This window comes from Furipterus horrens, unplaced genomic scaffold (assembly GCF_987537825.1).
Source record: "Furipterus horrens unplaced genomic scaffold, mFurHor1.1.pri manual_scaffold_1, whole genome shotgun sequence".
Taxonomy (NCBI): Eukaryota; Metazoa; Chordata; class Mammalia; order Chiroptera; family Furipteridae; genus Furipterus; species Furipterus horrens.
In genome coordinates, this window is record NW_028327171.1 from 58,038,270 (window position 1) to 58,059,388 (window position 21,119).

General features: G+C 36.2%; 1 protein-coding gene across 2 annotated transcripts in view; it reads right to left on the minus strand.

Moving 5' to 3' along the window:
- Positions 1-13,678, minus strand: part of LOC150021164 (phospholipid scramblase 1-like) — a 34,550-nt gene extending 20,872 nt beyond the window's left edge. The window contains exons 1-3 of one of the 2 annotated variants that reach the window (XM_090275660.1): positions 13,325-13,678; positions 7,979-8,004; positions 4,538-4,615 (exon numbers count right to left, since the gene is read on the minus strand). In XM_090275660.1, coding sequence (XP_090131786.1) covers positions 4,538-4,615; positions 7,979-7,991 — 91 coding nt within the window. In that variant the 5' untranslated portion in view covers positions 7,992-8,004; positions 13,325-13,678. The remainder of the gene's footprint in view (positions 1-4,537; positions 4,616-7,978; positions 8,005-13,324) is intronic. The other variant, XM_090275665.1, reaches the window with a different exon arrangement.
- Positions 13,679-21,119: the final 7,441 nt, after the last annotated feature.

A 21,119-nucleotide genomic window follows, 5' to 3' on the forward strand; every position in this document is an offset into this window, starting at 1 on the left:
AACCGCATGGAAGTCCAGCAAACAAAGATATAAAGAAGAAATACTTATCCAGACAGGTAGGAGGGGTGGAGAGGACGTGGTGTGGTGACAGTGGGAGGGGGGAGGGGGAGGAATGGGGATATGGTGCAGGGATTAAGAAGCATAATCAATAGATACAAAATAAACAGGGGGAAGTTAAGAATAATATAGGAAAGGGTGAAGCCAAAGAACTTATATACACAACCCATGGATATGAACTCACGGGGGTGGGATTGCTGGAGGAAAGTGGGGTACTGGGCAGAAGGGAGCAAAGGGGAAAAAATTGGAACTACTATAACAACATAATCAATAAAATATACTTAAAAAATACAAAGGACTGTAAGAAAATATTAAGAAGAACTATATGCCAGCAAATTAAACAACCTAGCCAAAATGGATAAATTCCTAGCAATATACAATTTTTCAAAACTAAATCAGGAATAATCAGAGAATCTCAATAGACAGATTACACTCAGTTAAACTGAATAATCCAAAAGCTCCCAACAAACAAAAGCCCTGGACCCCAATGGCTTCGCAGGTGAAATTTACCAAACATTCTGAGAAGAACTAACACCTCTCCTTCTCAACCTATTTCAAAAAATTCAGGAAGAGGGAAGGCTCCCAAACTCACTTTACGAGGCCAACATTATCCTAATTCTAAAACCTGATAAAGAAACTACAAACAAAGAAAATTGCAGGCCCAATATCCCTGATGAACATAGACACTAAAATCCTCAACAAAATATTAGCAAACTAAATACAGCAATACATCAAAAAGATCATACACCATGATCAAGTGGGATTTATTCCAGAATGCAAGTTTGGTACAATATTTGCAAATCAGTATATGTGATTCACTATATTAAAAAAAATGAAGGATAAAAACAACATGATCATATCAGTAGATGCAGAAAAAGCATTTGATAAAATCTAGCACCCATTTATGATAAAAACTCTCAGAAAAGTGGGAATAGAGGGGACATACCTAAACATAACAGGCCATATATGACAAACCCACTGCCAGCAAAAACTACAAGTGTTCCCCTTAAGATCAGGAACAAGACAGGAAGATCGCTTTCACGTCTCTTATTCAACATAGTACTGGAAATCATAGACACAGCAATCAGACAGAAAAAAAGAAAATAAAAGTCATCCAGATTGGAAAGGAAGAAGTAAAATTATTATTTGCTGATGATATAATACTGTATATACAGAACTCTAAATGTTCCCCCAGAAACTGGAACTGATAAATGAATTCAGTAAAGTAGCAGGATACATAATAAATATCCATAAGTCAGTTGCATTTATATATGCCAATAACAAACTAACAAAAAGAAAATTAAGAAAACAATCCCATTCACAATTGCTGTAAGAATAAAAGACCTGTGAATAAATCTAACCAAGGGTATAAAAGACCTGTACTCAGAAAATTATAAGAAACTGAAGATGATACAAGTAAGTAGAAGCAAATACCATGTTTAAGGATAGGAAGGATTAATATCATTAAAATGTCCATGCTATTGAAAGCAATCTATAGATTCAACACAATTCCTATCAAAATTCTAATGATATATTTCACAGAACTAGAACAAATATTTCAAAACTTATATGTAACCACACAAGGTCCCACACACATAGCAACAGAGATCCTGATAAGAGAGAACAAAATGGGTAGAATCACACTACCTAATATCAAATTATACTATGAAGTCATAATAATCAAAACAGCATGGTGCTGGCATAAAAACAGACACATATATCATGGAACAGAATGGAAAGCCCAGAAATAAACTCACAGCTTTATAACCAATTAATATTTGACCAAGGAAGCAAGCACATACAATGGGCTAAAGATAGTTTATTCATTAATAGTGTTGGGAAAACTGGACAGATACATGCAGGAAAATGAAACTAGACCACCTTTTCACACCACACATAGGAATAAATTCAAAATGAATTAAAGACAGATATTAGGTTTGCAACCATATATGTCCTAGAAGAAAACATAGGCAGTAAAATTTCGGATATTGCTCATAGTAATATTTCATTGGATATATATTCCCAGGCAAGGGAAACAAAAGAAAAAATAAACAAAGATTACATCAAACTCAAAAGTTTTACACAGCAAAGGAGACCATCAACAAAATAAAAAGACAACCCACAGAATGGGAGAACATATTTGCCAATATATCTGATAAAGGGTTAATATACAAAATTTACAAAGAACTTATAAAACTCAACACCAAAAGAACAAACAACGCAATTAAAAAATGGTCAAGAGACTCCGAAGAGGACATACAGATGGCCAACAGACATATGAAAAAATGCTCAACATCTGTAATCATCAGAGAAATGCAAATTAAAACCACATTGAGATATCTCCTGACACCTGTCAGACTGGCTATCATCAATAAATCGACAAACAACAAGCGCTGGCGAGGATGTGGAGAAAGGGGAACACTTCTGCACTGTAGGTGGGAATGCATATTGGTGTAGCCACTGTAAAAAGCAGTATGGAGACACCTCAAAAAATTAAAAATAGGTCTACCTTTGACTCAGTAATCCCACTTCTGGGAATATATCTGAAGAAACACAAAACACTCATTTAAAAAAAAAACATAAGTACCCCTATTTTACTGCAGCATTATTTACAATAGCCAAGATATGGAAGCAGTCAAAGTGTCCATCAGTAGATGAGTGGATAAAACAATTATGGAACTATTCCTACAATGGAATACTGCTCGGCTGTAAAAAAGAAAACTTTGTCCTTTGCAACAGCATGGATGGATCTGGAGAACATTATGCTAAGTGAAATCCAGTCAGACAAAGACAAGTATCATATGATTTCACTCATACATGAAATTTAAGGAACAGATTCACCTAACAAGCAAAATAGAGACAGACTCATAGTGAGAAGGATGACAACTACAAGGCGGGGGTGGTGGTGGTGGTGGTTGTTGGGGTGGAAGGATTGAACACAAAGGAAAAGGATGCATGGACATTGATAACAGTGTGGTGACTGTCGGGGGGAAGAGTGTATAAAGGGACTAAATGGTAATGGAGAAAAATAAAACAAAATTTTAAAAAATGCACTGTGGCTTAGAGGTACAGCCTATTGTTTAAAACCACAACTATTAAGTACAGAAGCCAGAGCTTGAAGCCTGAAGGAGCCTCTCTATACCTGTGTTTCCACATAAATAATAGGTATAATTAATATATTTACCTCAGAAGAGTATCAGAGAATTACATGAGTTAATCCATAATATGCAAAATAAGCTCTCAATATTAAGGTATCAGTATCATTACATTAAAACCTGTGCTATATGGGGCCTTGAATATAAGCAATAAAATTGAGCTGTTTTTTCTTACAAACTCGCAAGTCTGATGATACCAATTTAATTATGTATCACCTACTTTTAATTAGCTGTGGGTGGATTAAATCATTCTCCAAGTACCTTGAATGAATATTATAGACTTGCTAATAATTCTCCAAACACCAACTGTGTAAAGAATTTAGAGTTCACAGCCTTGGCTACATGTTACACTAACCTGGGGAATTTAAAATTACCAATCCCTGGGTCCCACTCCCTGAGCTTCTGCTTTAGTTTTTTTTCTGGGATAGTGCTCTGGCACTAGTGTTTTTAAGAGCTCTCATGGAATACTTATGGCAGGTACCCTTGAGACTCTTACCTTAGAGTCTTGGATTTTTTTCTAGTTCACATTCTTTTAATTGCAAACATTTGATGACATCCAGGTCCCACCGGGAGAGTTCTCATTAGACAATTAAACAGACCATTCAGCTCCTAAGCAGACTGTTCACAGTAGAATACAAAATGAATACAACCTTCTGTTCAAACCTGAAGTCTTAAGTCCCCAGGATGGTCTCTCAAGATGTGGGTAGCCTGCCTACTCAAATGCAAGACGTAATTCAGCATGTAAACAAAAGGAAAGCTTTCATATGTTACAAAATGAAAATGAGAATTATGCCCAGGTAACTACGTTTCTATTGCTTTCAGCTTCGTTTTATTAAAGCAGTCATGTCTTTTCTGTGACTTTCACTGAACACAATTAACCTCAGCTATGCATGACTCAAGAACACTCAGGATTAAATCTTCTAAATGTGATTACATGATCACAATTTTCTGAAGAGATAGAGGAGAATCAATACAACCTTTTACTTAATATGTTCATTTTGGGGTTTAAGTTATATGCAGCTTTATATTTCACTTGCTAAATGTAAACTCACTACTATTTTTATTAACTCTACACCTTTACTATCCTGTATCAATAAAAATTACTTTAATGATATTTATGATAACATATAGTCAACCAAACAAATCAAGAATGAGGCTGACAATTTCATTATTGCACCTTCAACAAAGTGCAGTACTACAATACATACACAGACAGACAGACACACACACGCGCACACACACACACACACACACACACACACATCCTTTGGGGAATATCGATTATTGATTCATTTTGGTTTTATTCCTTGAAAAAAATGTTTTACCTTGGAATGCTGCCGGAGGGTATTGAGGATATGCAGCTGGGAAATTTGTTCCTGGGTGAGAAGCATTTATTTGCATATCTGTAATTCAAGGAGAGGTAAACATATATCGGCTTTAATAAAATGCTTATTAGGAAAAAAATACAATATCTGTAGATAACTTCATTTGTATGATCTTATGCTGTACTGAAAGAGAAAGAGTGAATTCTTCACTTAACAAAAGCTGTGTCTCTTTTCACAATTATTTTGCTATAGAACCCTGTCTCAAACAAATTTCCTTTTGGATAAAATGAGACAGCCTGGGTTACTGGGAATGAATTTCTAGTTTTCAGCTATGCCTGATGAGTGTTCACTTCCATTTTATTTTGTTGGTATTAGAAAAAACTGTTTTAAAAACACATATAGAGTATGAGGAAATAAATAAAACTAGGTAGATGTGAAGACAGGAATGAAAGGATTATGGATGATTTTAAAGATATTTATAATCACTGCTATAGAAATTTCTTATTTTTAAATTTTTTCAATTTATTTTTATTGTATTTTTTTCATTACCATATCCCCCTTATACCCACTTTCACCTCCATCCATGCCCCTCCACCCTGCATAACCGCACTGTAGTCCCTGTCCATGAGTCTTTTTTCTTTTTTGCTAGATCCCTCCACCTGCTACCCACCCCCAAATACTTAAAATAATGCATATATAGTTTTATTTAAATATCCTTTTTAATGTTTACTCTGGCACTACCCTAATAAGGTTGATCAAAGTAAATTCTAATATCTGACTTATTTTGACCTACAAAAACCATAACTGACTTAATTACAATAAACTAACATTAAATGTTATCTACTAATCAGTGTGTTTTAAATAATCTTAATATATCTACAAATGGTTCAACATCCTAGTTTTACATATTTGCATTTCTCCAATTATTCATTCAACAGCCATCCCAGCCTGACAATAAATATTTACTGAGCAGCTCCTGTCTCACCCCTGAGTTAGGCTCTGGGGCTTCACTGGCTCTGCCTTCATGGAACTTACGGCCTAGTGCACACTACACTATGTCCTCCTCTCTTTCCCATGACTTATTAACGTAAATTCAACTTTCTTTTTGAATCATGCAACATTGCATCAATATAGAAGAAAATGTTGGCCAAACTTTCAGCCTCACATATTTCTTGTATGCTTCTCTTTCATGGGTCTTTTAAGGTCACTCCATTCATGTGGTTTCAGCAGGAAGGCTGGATTCTGTGGCCTGCTCTCTCCTCCATTCAGTTGACTTCATAGTAAGTTCAGCAGCATGAAGTCCATGGAGACTGCAAATCTAGGCAACATAGAATCCTCTACTTCCAACAGGGCAGATACCACAACACTCCCCAAATTATCATAGATTTCTGAAATATTGCAATCTGTTCCTTCTAACCTTTCCCTTCTGTTTGTCAGCATCCCATGAGTGGCCTAGCTCCTAGCTCTTTAGCTCTCAAGGGTCTGCCCACAGGCCCCACTCTTCCTTGAGTTGGAGATAACAGAATCAGACTCAATGGATCTTGAGGAAATACACTGCAGGTCTGATTGAAAGACCTGCCCTTAAATAATAATATGTCACATTTTGGCACCTCTAAGTACTATTGTTTCAACAATAGTAAAGACACACATATGTCCATGACCTGACAAAGTCAAGAAATTAGGAGCTCATAATCTCTGGGATTTTGGTGCCAGAGCAATGATCCTGGCTTCAGAAATTTCAATAGAAATTCATACAAGAGAAACATGTGAATGAACAAGTGGTCAAGTAGAGCAAAGAGCATATGAATCACGAATCGTTTTGAGAAATGCAACTTAAAATAACTTATAGAATCACAAGAGTATCATATTGTTGTAAAGGTATTTTATTTTTATATATGTATATTTACATAAATATACATATATAATTTCATTTCTATTTATGCAAACATATACATACAATTTATATATGTGAAACTGAAAAAGTAGAAGGTGACTATGTGGACTCTAATGAACAAAATAAAATGACAAACAAAACATAAACAGAGGCATGGATACATAGAACAGACTGAGAGCTGTCCGAGGGGAGAGGGTTGGGGGGCTGGATGAAAGAAGGTTAAGGAATTAAATTAAAAAACATATTTTATATATATATATGTGTGTGTGTGTGTACATATATATGTGTGCATATATATACATATGTGTGTGTGTGTGTGTATATATATATGGAAAAGGGGATAGGTGATAGGTGGAGGTGGGCAAAGTGGGGAGGAATGAGGATGGAAAGAGACTTCGCTTTGGGCAACGGGCACGATGCAGTATGCAGATAATATTTTATTGAGTGGTACACTTGAAATCTATATGGTTTGTGAACCAGTGTCACCCCAATAAATCCAATAAAAAAAGGAAACATACTCTTGTTTAACAGAAACTCCTACTGTTGACTCATAATCATTTCAGCTGATTTTAAGTTATTTTGTAAATTTATCCCAAAAGGTGTCAGTGCTGAGTTGAGGCAAAGTCCTTTTTCCAAGGGTAATATTTTAATTAGTCAAAAGAAAAAAGAAAAAAGGTGACTATGACTGTGGTCAAGAGAATCTTTATGAAGTGATCTGATGCATCCTAAAGTTTATAGCAAAAAAACAACAGCTTAATATTATATAGAATTACATTTTAAAAGCTTTGAGTTTTGCAAATAAGATTAAATTAATATAGCAAACGTAAGAGAAAACCATGAAACCTCCTGAAAGAAGAGCCAAGGTTTCTGGTCCTAATAAATGATACTACATGTAGGAAGAGTGACATCGTGGTGAGAAATGAACATCTTTGGCTATCTAAACAAAAATAAAGAGAAACTATAAATCCTTTCAGAACACATAATTTTATTTTTTATCTTTTCCTGCCTATGTATTGCTTTAGATTTTTAGTCAGATGATTCGATTTTTATTACATGCTTGGTCAATACTCAACTTATTTAAAATTTTCTTGAAAGAAAAAAAGCCAGAACATAATGATTGGAATTTAAAACTATTCACGTGTGTATATTATGAAATACATGAGGGATTTATGTAAGGATATTATTACAATGAACTGACATATTAAATTTATTATCTGTTAATACGACGAGTAGTCTTTCTGTAAATGAAATACACATAGAAAAGGGAAAACTAATCTGGATGAAATATAGTATAAATTATAAATTACTGGAAAATTATTTTCCAGTAAGCCTAAAATTTCTCAGGTTTATCTAAGGCTTTTTTTTTTTTAAGGAAAAATTAGTGATAGTGAGTATTAGTGCATATATATCAAAACACTGAACTAGACTTTGGATTTCAGAGCATAAATAACACAAAGCAAACTATATCCTTTCAGAAACTAAATAAAACATATAGTAATTAATATATTAACAGATTTAACATTGAAGGAGAAAAGTTAATTACTTACTTGCTTTGTTCATGATTTAAAGAGTTCTGAAAAAAAAAGACCTGCTATTAATACATAGGTTATAATTTTATAGGTCAAATATGATTGTTTAAACAAGATGCTCTGAAACTATACATGCAAATAAGATATTCTTCCATTCATCTAGTTTACCAAAATCTGGTCATTTAAACCCTTTGGTTGATTCATTCCCCATTGCTATGTTTCTAACTACGACTTTGGAAGTTGTAGGTCAGCCCTGTTAGTGAACAGCTGGCTGGGCTCCAGGAATGGTCCAACATGAGAAGGAGAAATGTTAGCTATCAGGTTACACTACTGCAAATAACTCTGGAAATTCCCAGCCCATGGATGTGTTCTGCCCAGCTTGAATGGTAAATCTGAAAAGGTCTGACCCTTTGTTCTATGCTTTAGGACATGCATGGACAACAGTGTGTTGATTGCTGGGGGCAGGGGGATATAAGGGGACTAAATGGTAATGGAAAAAAACAAAATAAATATTAACCTTTTTTTTTTAAAGCATACTTTTAGCCAGAGAACCCACTCTCAGGGAGGGGTTGTCACAGTTGTAGTAGCATGACAAATCCAACCGAAATTTTGTGTTTGGTTATTTCTACCAAAAATAATAACTAATAAAAAGTTAAAAAATAAACATTGTACTCAGTACTTCTGCCTTCCAGTGCCTTGATCCCATCCTAGTCTTTCCCACTACTGTTCACTCACTACTTTCCCTATCTCTCCACTATAAATGCCTATGTGCTTGTTAATTACAATCAACACGTAAGGCAAAAACTCTGTTACCTTACTGTTTCATCTTGGACCCATACATTAATATAAATCAGCCCTGCACTTCCCAGGCCCTCTCCAGGCTTGGCTGCCACTTTATTAACTCTTCCTACTATATTGTCTTAATTGGTAAATAAAAATCAACTGATCCCTCTATATCCTTTACTCGTCGTCGTCGTCGTCGGCAGCCGTCCGTCTCGAGAGACGATGGTGTAGCTTCTCAAGAGTCTATCTGCACCGCCGAGAATGGCTGTGCAGTCCGACTCGGGAGTGACATCGTATCTGTCTCCTCCCGTGTTGAATCGACATCTTGTGATGACGCTGAAGCTACAGAGCCTGGGCAGGGTGATATGGAGGGTCTGCTGTTGCCCATGCAGCAGACCCCCCCCTCTCTTCGCAGCTGAAGGGTCCAAGGGAAAGACGGAGTCAATACAGCTTGGCTTCAGGTGCGCCGCAGGAGTTGCCAGTGTTGACTACAACGTCAAACCGCCTTAGGGACTCCGGCTCCGGATTTTCTGTCAGGGTTTACTCCCTTAGCCTTTCCCCTGAAGAGGTATGCCGCAAGGCAGCGGAGGTTTTTTGGAGTCAGAGTTTTCCTTCTCTGATATCCTTTACTAATGTCTGGTTTTCCCAAGAGGAAACCATGTCCCTCCTCTCCTTTTAATTGTTTTCTTTATCATTGCCTACTTTAAGCATAAAATTTCATAATCTAGTAAAACTCTTATGAACATTCTAATTGAAGTCACCTCTTAATTATATACTCAAGAAATTCAGCAAGGGTTGAATAATTTGGAATGGGTTTACTTGGCCCTGGGATAAAGCAAAAAATTTGTTTGAGTTACTGATTTCACCTTCTGAATTTTCTTAGAATGATAAAAACAAGTTTTTGTTAGCTAGTTAGAAACCAACTGTTATGGACCTCATCAGGCTAGAAGAGCAAAATGATGAAAATCTATGCTTTTCTTCAGTTAATCTATAAGACGATCAATAAGCAAATAAACATATGTAACCAAAGTTGGCTAAATATTTTCACAGGCCACATTCATGTTTTAGGTTCTGTCATAAAAGGAACAGTAAAAGGAAACTAAAGTCATATGTATCAAATGCCATGGTTACTTTTGTTAACCTCACATTTCCATGATCAAAGATTATACATTAAAAGTAAAACCCATTACTTAACAGATATATAAAAATTAATATTTAACATAAATATTAAAGATATATATAAAAATATATAAAATATATAATATATATATATATATATATATATATATAAAGTGGTGGAGAATTAAATAGTATTCCTTAATCAATATACTGGACTGGACATCTCTAAAGCTTTTATCTATCCTCTGTTGCTTGTAGGACTGCCCTCTTTAATATGATTAGTTAAAAAAATATCCTATAGCCTTTAACCGATTTTATAGCAATTTTAAGAGACTATTGTTTTTATCATTCTCCACTTGCATACAATGACAGCAAGGCACCCATTTCAAGGACAAATACTAAATAATACCTGGAGGAGGAACACAGACAAGTCACCTCCACTCTGTGTGTGTGTGGGAGGGAGGGGATCTAAAATTATTAACATTATTTTTTTTTTACTTAAAAATTAAAGTATTTTTAAGTAAAAAACAATATTTTTTACATTTAGTTGTTTGAGCCTGGGGAGTCCAGTGCCAGTCAGAAAGAACGAATGTGCCAGAAAAAGGAAATTCATAAACAAATGCTGTGAATCACATAAGGAACAGGTAGACACTCCTCAGTAACGAGTGCCGTAAGCTCCCAAGCCCTTGCCCAGTGAGTACCAACATGAATACCAGACTATTGACTTTCCTTTCATTTCCTCCTTCCACAGAAATACAAAGAAGTAAAACTGAATGGACCCCAAAACAGAGCTCATTTGTTCATATTTACTCTTTTCCTTCATATTTGGTTACAGTTTGACTCTTGTATTTTTAAAATAATTTTTCCCCAGGTGCACGTCTCCAAAGCCTGTGGGCCTTAGTGGCAGAGCAGATCCTATTAGAAAATGGTATCAGCCGAAGTTGTGCTATAGAAAGCATTTAAAATATGGTTATTTATAGAAATATAATCAGAGTGTGCTCTTTTGTGTCTGGCTTCTTTCACTGAACATAATATTTTTGAGATTCATCCATGTGGCTGGTTGTATCAGTTGCTCCTTCTTTTATGTTGCTGAGTAATAGTGTTTTGGCCACAGAAATCAGAACAGTGGTTGTTGCTGCGATAGGAGGGGGCTAACTGGAAAGTGATAGGAGAGAATTTTCCGTGGCAATGGAAATGTTCTGTATTTTACCTGGTGTGTTCTTTACATAGGTTTATATACAAGGGGGGACCCCCCCCAAAAAAACAGTATTTATTAAAAATTGTGTATTTATTGTTACATGTTTAAATTTCAGTCACTTTCAAAGTACTCTGCATTTGATGCAATACACCTATCGAGACGTATTTTCCCACTGCTCAGAACAGTTTCTGAATGCATCAATTTTGATGCCTTTTAGTGCTTCTGCCATTTTTTATTTCACCTCTTCCACAAAGGTAAAATGTTTCCCTTTGAGGACTATTTTCATCCGGGGAAACAAAAAAAAAGTCACTCAAGGTGAGATGAGGTGAATATGGAGGTGGGCCACAGGGGCCATGAGATTTTTGATCAAAAACTGCTGAACATTCAGCGTGGTGTGGGCAGGTGTGCTCATAAATCACCCACCATGAAATAGGCAAACACGTTGAAAGAGTCTTCAAAGAAAATTCACTGAAGCTGAACACAGCATCTCCACAATGCCAGCTGGTACACTGAGACAGATGTGTTCACCTAGTGGGTGAACTCACCTAGTGGGGGAAGCCTGTACTAAAAGGGGCCCGCCCTTCTAAGATAATTCCATTTTGGGGGGTCCCCCCTTGTATAATGTACATGTACATATGTAAATATTATATAAATATTCACTTAGTATAAAGCCTGTGCCTTTTCTCAGAGAATACTCATGAAAGGCATATAACAGTATTTTATTGCAAACATTCAAAATGCTATAAATAAATCTAATGGTGCTGTAATGAAGAGTTATAGGGTCGCTAGGTTAGATGGTGGGGAGAGGGTGTGAAAGAAGACAGACCTGAGAGCTGAAAGAAGTGTGTTTGAAGAGTGGGTGGGGTTATAGACAGAGGTAACTGCATAGGTAGAATTCCTGAGGCTGAGCAAGCTGATCTCATTCAAGGAAAGGAAAGGAAATGTCTGTGGGTTACAGGCCCAAGAGGGACAGATCATTAGACATGACTATAGAGAGGTGCACAGGAGACCATCTTACACATTGACTGTTTCTACAGCTTCGCTCTAAACTCTCAGAGGCCAGGGCGTGGCTAGTCCCCCACAAGACACTTAATTGGTGCCTGTTGATTGAACAATGTGTGTACAGTCACTCCTTTCAGACAGAAAGAACAGCTTCCTTACAGATCTGCTTTGCGAACTAGGTATTTCAAATGCCACTCTTTTACCCAAGTGAAACAGTCCACTCACTCCATAAACAGCCTTTGTGTTATGTTAGTTCAGCGTTCAAGGTCTTCTAATTGATATGCTCACCAGGGTGGTATTAAGAGAAACTTCCGCTGTTACAAAAGTTCAAGGGAGAAAAAGGGGATCCCAAATTGCCTGACAGGTCAGGCGGAGCAAGTGACACTTGTGCACTACTAACCACATCCTTCATCTTGCTAAACTAGGAGAAACAATAGTTCCCTGCCTGTTCTTGGAACTGGGAAGTGACCGTGCCAGACTTCCAAGACCAAATGGATAAGTAAAACCCCAAGGGAACCAGACACTAAATTTGGAGAAGCAAGGACTTTGTCAAATATTAAAAACAATAAAAACTGTCACTGTACTTTGTACAGTGCCAGATCCCGCTCTAACGGAGTTACACTAGAACATGTCCTACTCGAACTCTTGTAACTCTGAACAGTCACACCTTCAGAGATGAGGTAAGGAAGGAAGGCCTATGAAGAAACTGGCTGGAAGTCAGAGTCCCCAGATACTAAGTAGTAGAGGCAGGAGGCAGGTGGACTCCTGAGATAATGATCTTGGCCTCTAATCTACAACCCACCTCTATGTTTCCAATTCTGGTGGCCCAGGGTGCCTAGCGCAGTTCCAGCCATACGCCTACTTCGTATCTACTGTTAAATGAAAGCAAGCGGGCTCTACTAATATCCCCCTCTAACTTCCCCAAGAGGCTGGCAGATCCCCCTGGCCCAGGATCGTGCTTTGATTCACGCTGACCTCTGGGCAGCAAAGAGATATAGTAGGGGAGCCCAGCCTGAGGTCAGTTTTAGGCAGGGATCTCCTTGTCATGGGCCCTTTCCTCCTGGGGTACCTACCACCTGGTCACTTGGGGCCCCATCCTGAACCCTGGCTCCATTTCCGGGTGACTTCCCTAGGCCTCTGGAGCCCCAATCCCACCTGCCCCGCCCCAACCTCAGCACAGGCACAAGCCAGCCCTCCCCCATCCCCACCCCCACCTCATCGCCCCGCGCCCATAGGAAGTATCAGAGAACGCCGCCGCCCACCTGTAGCTGCTGCAGTTCCGAGGCCGCGCGGGGTCAACGAGTACCGGCGGTGGCTCTGCTGGTCTGGTTACACAACCACTGTCCCTGAGTCAACAGGAAGGGGCCTGGGAGCGAAGAAATCACGTTTCCCGGTTTCGTTTCTGAGATCCTACGCGTACAGAAGGGTTCTCTAGCCGTCAGCGTAGTTGCTAGGTGGCTGGAGAGCTGCAGGGAGACCACTGCCCCGGGGCGGGGCGGAGATGTCGCCCCGCCCTTCTTCTTGCCCTTTGGCCAGACTCCAGAAACGTAGGTTCTGTGGCCAGAGGGCAACCGGGAGCTGGGACGTCCACACCAGCTGGAACTGGGACAGCCGTAAACGGGGAGGTGGCTACCTCCCAGGTGGTGTCGAAAGCGCTGAACTCCGGGGACTTCCTTTACTTGGGCCTTGACCTCCATCCCTTGGACTTCAGCCAGGGTCCAGGCTGGGAGCGGTGACCGGCTCAGAGCACAAATAAGGAAGGCCAAGCTTGTTTTTCTTTATGGGCCCTTATCACTTTCGTTCTCTGGCTCTTTGTTGCTCTTCCTCTGTTTCGGTCTCAATCTCGGTCTCTCTTTCCATGAAATTATGTTAACTCTTTTTAAAAAGAGTCAAACTGATCATATGTGTTTAGAATATTTAGTTTTTCAGGTCCCTCCGACTGGCATCCAAACACAATAAATGTACTGGACTGAAAAATGCATTAATTTCCTTTTTCTTTTAAAATTTTCATTCATAAAAGTAACACATAATCTTCCACACCATAAAACCGAATGAATATGGAGAAAAGCAAAACATACCTCCTGCACCCCCACTTTTCTCCTCAAGACACTGTCAACAGGCATTTGCAAATTTACTGAGAGAACAAGTAGGTGGCAAGAGAGAAGGGAAATTGAAGGGAAGTAGATAGGGAAATTGAGGAAATAATACTGAAAAAGGAGGGAGGAAACCAAGCCCCTTTGTTTTGAAACCCTTCTCATCTCTGTGACTGTGAAAATTGCACTCTGTCTCTTTTCTAATCTGTAAAATGAGGGTCACAATACTTTCTACCTCAGGATTTTTATGAGAATCAAGGAAGTTAAAATATACAAAAAGTTTAAGAGTGATGCCTGTCACCCAGTAAGCGCTTAATAAATATTATATATACAGAAGTACATACTGGTTTCTTTTTACATAAACAGGATTATTTTATGCAAACTTCTCCCATATGTTTCTACCTTACAATGCATCTTGGAAATTTCCTTGGCTTTAATACAGAACTGTATCGTTGATATAATTAGCACGGTGTACTTTGCTTCCAATTTCACTATTACAAATTATGCTACAGTCATCATCCTTGCACATATCTTTCCGTACACACCATAGAAACTATAGAAACTTGTCATTCTGTTCTGAGAATCCTTCTTTTACTACATCTCTCCACTCCCTAAATATTATTTCTAAATGTTTGCTATTCTGATTAGCAAATACTAATTTACTATTCTTGTTAATTCAGATTGTTAGTAATATTGAATAATTTATTTCATATTATTATTGAACATTCTACCATTTTATTTTGTGATATGTCTGATATTTAATATAGAATTTTCTGTTGGATTGGAACATATTTTTCCCCTTTCTGATTTGTTGTTCTCTTTATATACTGTGGATTGAACCCCTGGTCTGTTATCAATAAGGTACAATCATTTTGCCCAGCAGGTCTCTGAATTATATCTAATTTTAAGTTGCTTTAACAGTACATAGTTTTCATTTTTAATCATCTTTTACAGCGTTTTCACTTTTGACTTCAGGGCTTTGCACCTTATTTTAGAAAACTTCCTGTATATACCCCAGAACATCCAATATGAGTGCTTCCGTGACACCTGTTCATTCTTTCTTTTTTAACCTCAGGACACAACTTCTAACTTTAAAAAATATTTTCAATTATATTTGACATACACTATAACATTAGTTTTGGTTGCATTGATTAGACATTTTATATGTTGGAAGTGATTACCATAATAAGTCTAGTAACCATCTGACAGTATACATAGTTTTTACAATATTATTGCCTATGTTCCCTATGTTGTACTTTATATCACTGTGACTTTTTTTTTTTTAATACTCACTTGAGGATATAGTTAGAGAGAGGAAAGAAGAGAAACACCAATGTGAGAGAGAAACATGGATTGGTTGCCTCCCATATGCTCTCCAACTGTGGATTAAACCCACAACCTAGGTATGTATCTTGACCAGGAATCAAACCCGCAACAGTTTGGTCCAACCAAACTGAGCCACCTGGCCAGGGCTTTATAACTATAAATTCATACTTCTTAAGTTCTTCACCTTTTCATCCATACCCCCAGCACCCTCCCATCTAGCAAACATCAGTTTGTTCTCTGTATCTATGTGTTTGTTTCTGTTTTGTTTGTTTATTTTTTTAGATTCCACATATAGGTGAAATCATAACTTATTCTTTTACTCTGCCTGACTTATTTCATTTAGCATGAACTTCTATGTCTACCTATGTTGTTGATAATGGCAAGATTTTTTTCTATTTTATGGCTGTGTAATATTCTATTCCATGTATACCCCTTCTACTTTATCCATGCATCTATTAATGGACACTTAGGATGCTTCCATATCTTGGCTACTGTAAATAATACTGTAATAAACATAGGGGTGCCTATATCTTTTCAAATTAGTGTTTTTGATTTCTTTGAATAAATACTCAGCAGTGGAATTGCTAGGTCATATGGCACTTCCATTTTTAACTTTTTGGCGAAACTCCATACTGTTTTCTGTAGTGGCCGCACTGACTAACAATTCCACCAACAGATATATAAAGTCAAAAGACTAAATTTGTTGAGTAGAATTAAATAGTATTCCTTAATCCATATGCTGGACTGGACATCTCTAAGGTTTTTATTTATTCTCTGTTGTTCATAGGCAGGAAGTATTCTAAGTGTTTAACAAACAATGACTTACTTAGTTCTTACAACAGCCCTATAAGGAATATGTAGTTATTATACCAGTCTTACAAATGAGAAATCTAAGCTATCACAGAGCAATTCAGAGTAAGCTTATCCCCACTTCCATATTTCAGTATCTACAGTTTCCCTTCTTCAGGGTATGTACCTCTAGTCATTCTTTATAGAATATGTTTTCTACAATCTTTATCTTTTTTGAGATATAATTGACATATAACATTACATTAGTTTTAAATATACAGCATAGTGATTTGATATATGTATATGAGTATATTGCACAAGTTTAGTTAACATTTATCACCACACATATTTACAATTTATTTTCTTGTGATGAGAACATTTAGTCTCTTCACAACTTTCAAATATACAATACAGTACATATAAGTATCGTGCATTACATCCCTAGGGCTTATTTATCTCATAACTGGAAGTTGGTACTTTCTGACCACTTTCACACATTTTGTCCTCCTCCTCAGGCCGTACCTTTGGCAACTGCCAATCTGTTCTCTGTATTTGTGAGTTCAGATGTTGTATTTTTTTTTCAGATTCCATATGTAAATGAGTTCATATACTATTTGTCTTTCTAGCCTGACATATTTCACTTAGCATAATGGTCTCAAGGTCCATCCATGTTGTTGAAAATATCAGGATGTCCTTCATTTTATGGTTATATAATATTCCAGTGTGTACATGTATTACATTTTCTTTACCCATTCATTTGTTGATGGACACTTAGGTTGCCGCCTGTCTTGGCTATTGTAAATAATGCTGCAATGAATGTGGGAGAGCAGATAACTTTTTGAGATAGTGATTTTGTTTCCTTTAAATAAATACTCAGAAGTGAGACTGCTGGATTATATAATAATTCTATTTTGAACTAATTGTTGAGTAATCTACATACTGTTTTCCATAATGGCTATACTATGGGAAATTTACATTTCCACCAACAGCACACAAGGGGTCCTTTTTTCCGACATTCTTGCAAACACTTATTTCTTATCTCTTTGATGATAACCATTCCAACAAGTGTTGATATCGCATTGTGGTTTTGATGTTCATTTCCCTGATTATTAGTGATGTTGAGCAGTTTTTCACTTTCATATTGGCAATCTGTATGTCTTCTCTGGAAAAAAAAATATATTCAGATCCTCTGCCTATTTCTTAATCAGATTGTTTTTTTAAGTTTTATGAGTTTTATATATATATGGTTTGGATATTAGTCTCTTATCAGGTATATGATTTGCAAATATTTTCTCTCATTTTATAGGTTGCCTTTTCATTTTGTTCATGGTTTTATTTGCTGTCCAAAAGCTTTTTAGTTTTAGGTAGTCCCACTTGTTGATTTTTACTTTTGTTACCTTTGCTTTTAGTTAAATCCAAGAGATCATTACTAAGGCTGGTGTCAAGGAGCTTACAACCTATTTTTCTTCTAGGGGTTTTATGGTTTCAAGTCTTAAATTCATTTTGAGTTGATTCTTGTGTATGGTATATGATAGGAGTTCAGTTTCATTCTTTTGCAGATGGTTGTTCAGTTTTTCCAACATCATTTATTGAAGAGACTATCATTTCCTTATGGTATAATCTTGGCTCAATTGTCATAAATTAATTGACTATATATGTATGATTTATTTCCAGCTCTCTATTTTGTTCTATTTATCTGTGTCTGTTTTTATGTCAGTACCATGCTGTTTTGATTGCTACACATTTTAAAATAATTTGTTTATATTTAAATTTAAAAAATATTAAATTTAGCGGGATGACATTGGTCCATAAGGTCATAGAGGTTTCAGGTGTACATTTCTATAACATATGATCTGTATATTGCATTGTGTGCTGACCACCCAAAGTCAAATCATCTTCTGCAACCATATATTTGTCCCCTTCTGTACCTTGCTACCTCTCACCCCCTTCTTTCTGGTAATGACTGTGCTGTTGTTTGCATCTATGAGTTTCAGTTTTATTCCCATGTATGAATGAAATCATATGGTTCTTAGCTTTGCCTGACTGACTGATTTTGTTTAGCATACTATTCTCAAGGTCCATCCATGTTGTCACAAAGGCAGTACAGTATTTCATCTTTTCTTATGGCTGAGAAGTATTCCATTGTATATATGTTCCACATCTCCTTTATATAATCCTCTATCAAAGGACACTTAAGTTGTCTCCATGTCTTGACCATTGTGAATAATGCTGCAGTGAACACAGGGGTGCACATAACTTTGCCAATAAATGTTTTTGAGTTTTTTGGGTAGACACCCAGAAGAGGGATAGCTGGCTCATATAGTAACACTATTCTTAATTTTTGGAGGAACTACCATACTGTTTTCCATAGTGGCTGTACCAGTTTACATTCTCAACAGCAGTGAATGAGCGTTCCTTTTCCTCTGCAACCTCTCCAACACTAGTTATTACCTGTCTTGATGATAATAGCCATTCTAACAGGTGTGAGGTGGTATCTCATTGTAGTTTTGATTTCTATCTCCCTAATAGCTAGTGAGGTTGAATATCTTTTTCATATATCTGTTGGCCATTTGTATGTCTTCTTGGAAGAGGTGTCTGTTTAGGTGCTCTGCACATTTTTAAATTGGATTGTTTGTTTGATGTTTAGTCGTATGAGTTCTTTATGTATTTCGGACATTAATCCCTTGTTGTAGCTGTTGTTTGCAAATATCATCTCTCATTCAGTTGTTTGCCTTTTTATTTTGTTGTCAGTTTCTATGCAGAAGCTTTTTAGTTTGGTATAGTCCTATTCACTTATTCATAAAATTTTCTCTATGACCAATGTCCGTAAGTTTAGTATCTATGTTTTCTTCTATGTACTTTACTGTTTCAGATCTTACATTTAGGTCTTTGATCCATTTTGAATTATTTTTTGTACACGGGAACAAGCTATAATCTAGTTTCATTCTTTTGCATGTGGATTTCCAGTTCTCCTAGCATCATTTTTTTTTTAAAGGCTTTCTTCTCTCCATTTTGTGTTTTTGGTTCCTTTGTCAAAAATTATTTGCCCTTATGTCTGTGGCTTTATCTTTGGGCTCTTAATTCTGTTTCATTGGTCTATGTGTCTGTTCTTCTGCCAGTAACATGTTGCTTTAATTATCATAGCTCTGTAGTATAATTTGAAGTCAGGAAGTATGATAACTCAGGTTTTGTTCTTTTTTTTCTCAGAATTGCTTCAGCTATTCAGGGTATTTTGTGATTCCATAAAAAAATGTGACAATTTCTTCCTCTATTTCTTTAAAAATAACATTGAGATTTTTGACGGGGATTGCATTAAATCTGTCTATTGCTTTGGGTAATACAGACATTTGAACTATGCTGATACTTCCAATTCATGAACACAAAATATCTTTCCATTTCATTGCGTCTTTTTAAATTTCTTTAAAAAATGCTATGAAGTTTTCAGTAAACAGGTACTCCCTGTCCTTTGTTAAGCTTATTCCTAGATATTTAATTTTTGTTGCAATTGCAAAAGAAAATTTTTTTTCATTACTTTTTCTGCAGTTTCATTTTTAGTATATAGGAATGCAATAGATTTTTGTACATTGATTTTGTATCCTGCAAATTTACTCTAGTATATTGGTGGAGTTTTTAGGATTTTCTATATACAGAATCATGTCATCTGCAAAAAAGTGATACTTTTACTTCTTCATTCCCAATTTGAATGCGTTTTATTTTTTAGTCTTGCCTGATTGCTCTGGCTAGGAATTCCAAAAACATGTTGAATAAGAGTGATGAAAGTGGACATCTTTGTCTTATTCCTGATTTTAGGGAAAAAGGTTGCTGTCACCATTCAGTATAATATTGGCTGAGGGTTTGTCATATGTGGTCTTTATTATGTTAAGGTACTTTCTTTCTATACCCATTTTATTGACTGTTTTAATTATAAGTGGATATCAAATGCTCTTTCTGCATCTATTGATAAGATTATATGATCCTTATCTTATGTTTTGTTAATGTGGTGTATTACATTGATTGATTTGTGTTTATTGAACCATCCTTGTGCTTCTGGAATGAACCCCAAATGATCATGGTGTATTATTTTTTAAATGTACTGTTGTATTTGATTTGCTATTATTTTGTTTAAGATTTTGCATCCGTATTCATCAGAGATATTGGTCTGTAGTTTTCTACTGTTATCCTTGTCAGGTTTAGGTATTAGGGCTATGTCGGCCTCATAAAATGTGTTAGGAAATATTGCCTCTTTAATCATTTGGAAAAGTTCAATAAGAATTGGTATTAAATCTTCTTTGAATGTTTGGTAGAATTTACTAGTGAAACCATCTAGTCTTGGACTTTTAATTTTGAGAAGGTTTTTTGAGATTTCAATTTCTTCACTGTTGATTGGTCTATTTAGATTTTCCATTTCTTCATGATTCAGTCTAGGAGGTTATATATTTCTAGAAACTTATGCATTTCTTCTAGGTTATTGAATTTGGTGGCCTTTAGTCTTTCATAATATTCTAGTATGATCCATGATGTCTGTGGTAACTTCTCTTTCATCTCTGCTTTTGTTTCTATGGGTCCTTCCTCTTTTTACCTCTAGCCAGAGGTTTGTCAATTTTATTAATTTTTTTAAAGAACCAGCTCTTTGTTGTATCAATTTTTATATAGTCTTTTTGTTCTCTATTTCATTCAATTCTGCTCTAATTTTTATTATTTTTTTCTTATGCTGACTTTGGGTTGCTTTTGTTCTTTCTTTAGTTCTTTTGACCTCACCTTTTATTTCTTCTTTGACCCAGTCATTTTTTTAGTACCATGTTGTTTAATCTCCACATATTTATAAGTTTCTTCCTTTTGTCAGTTGATT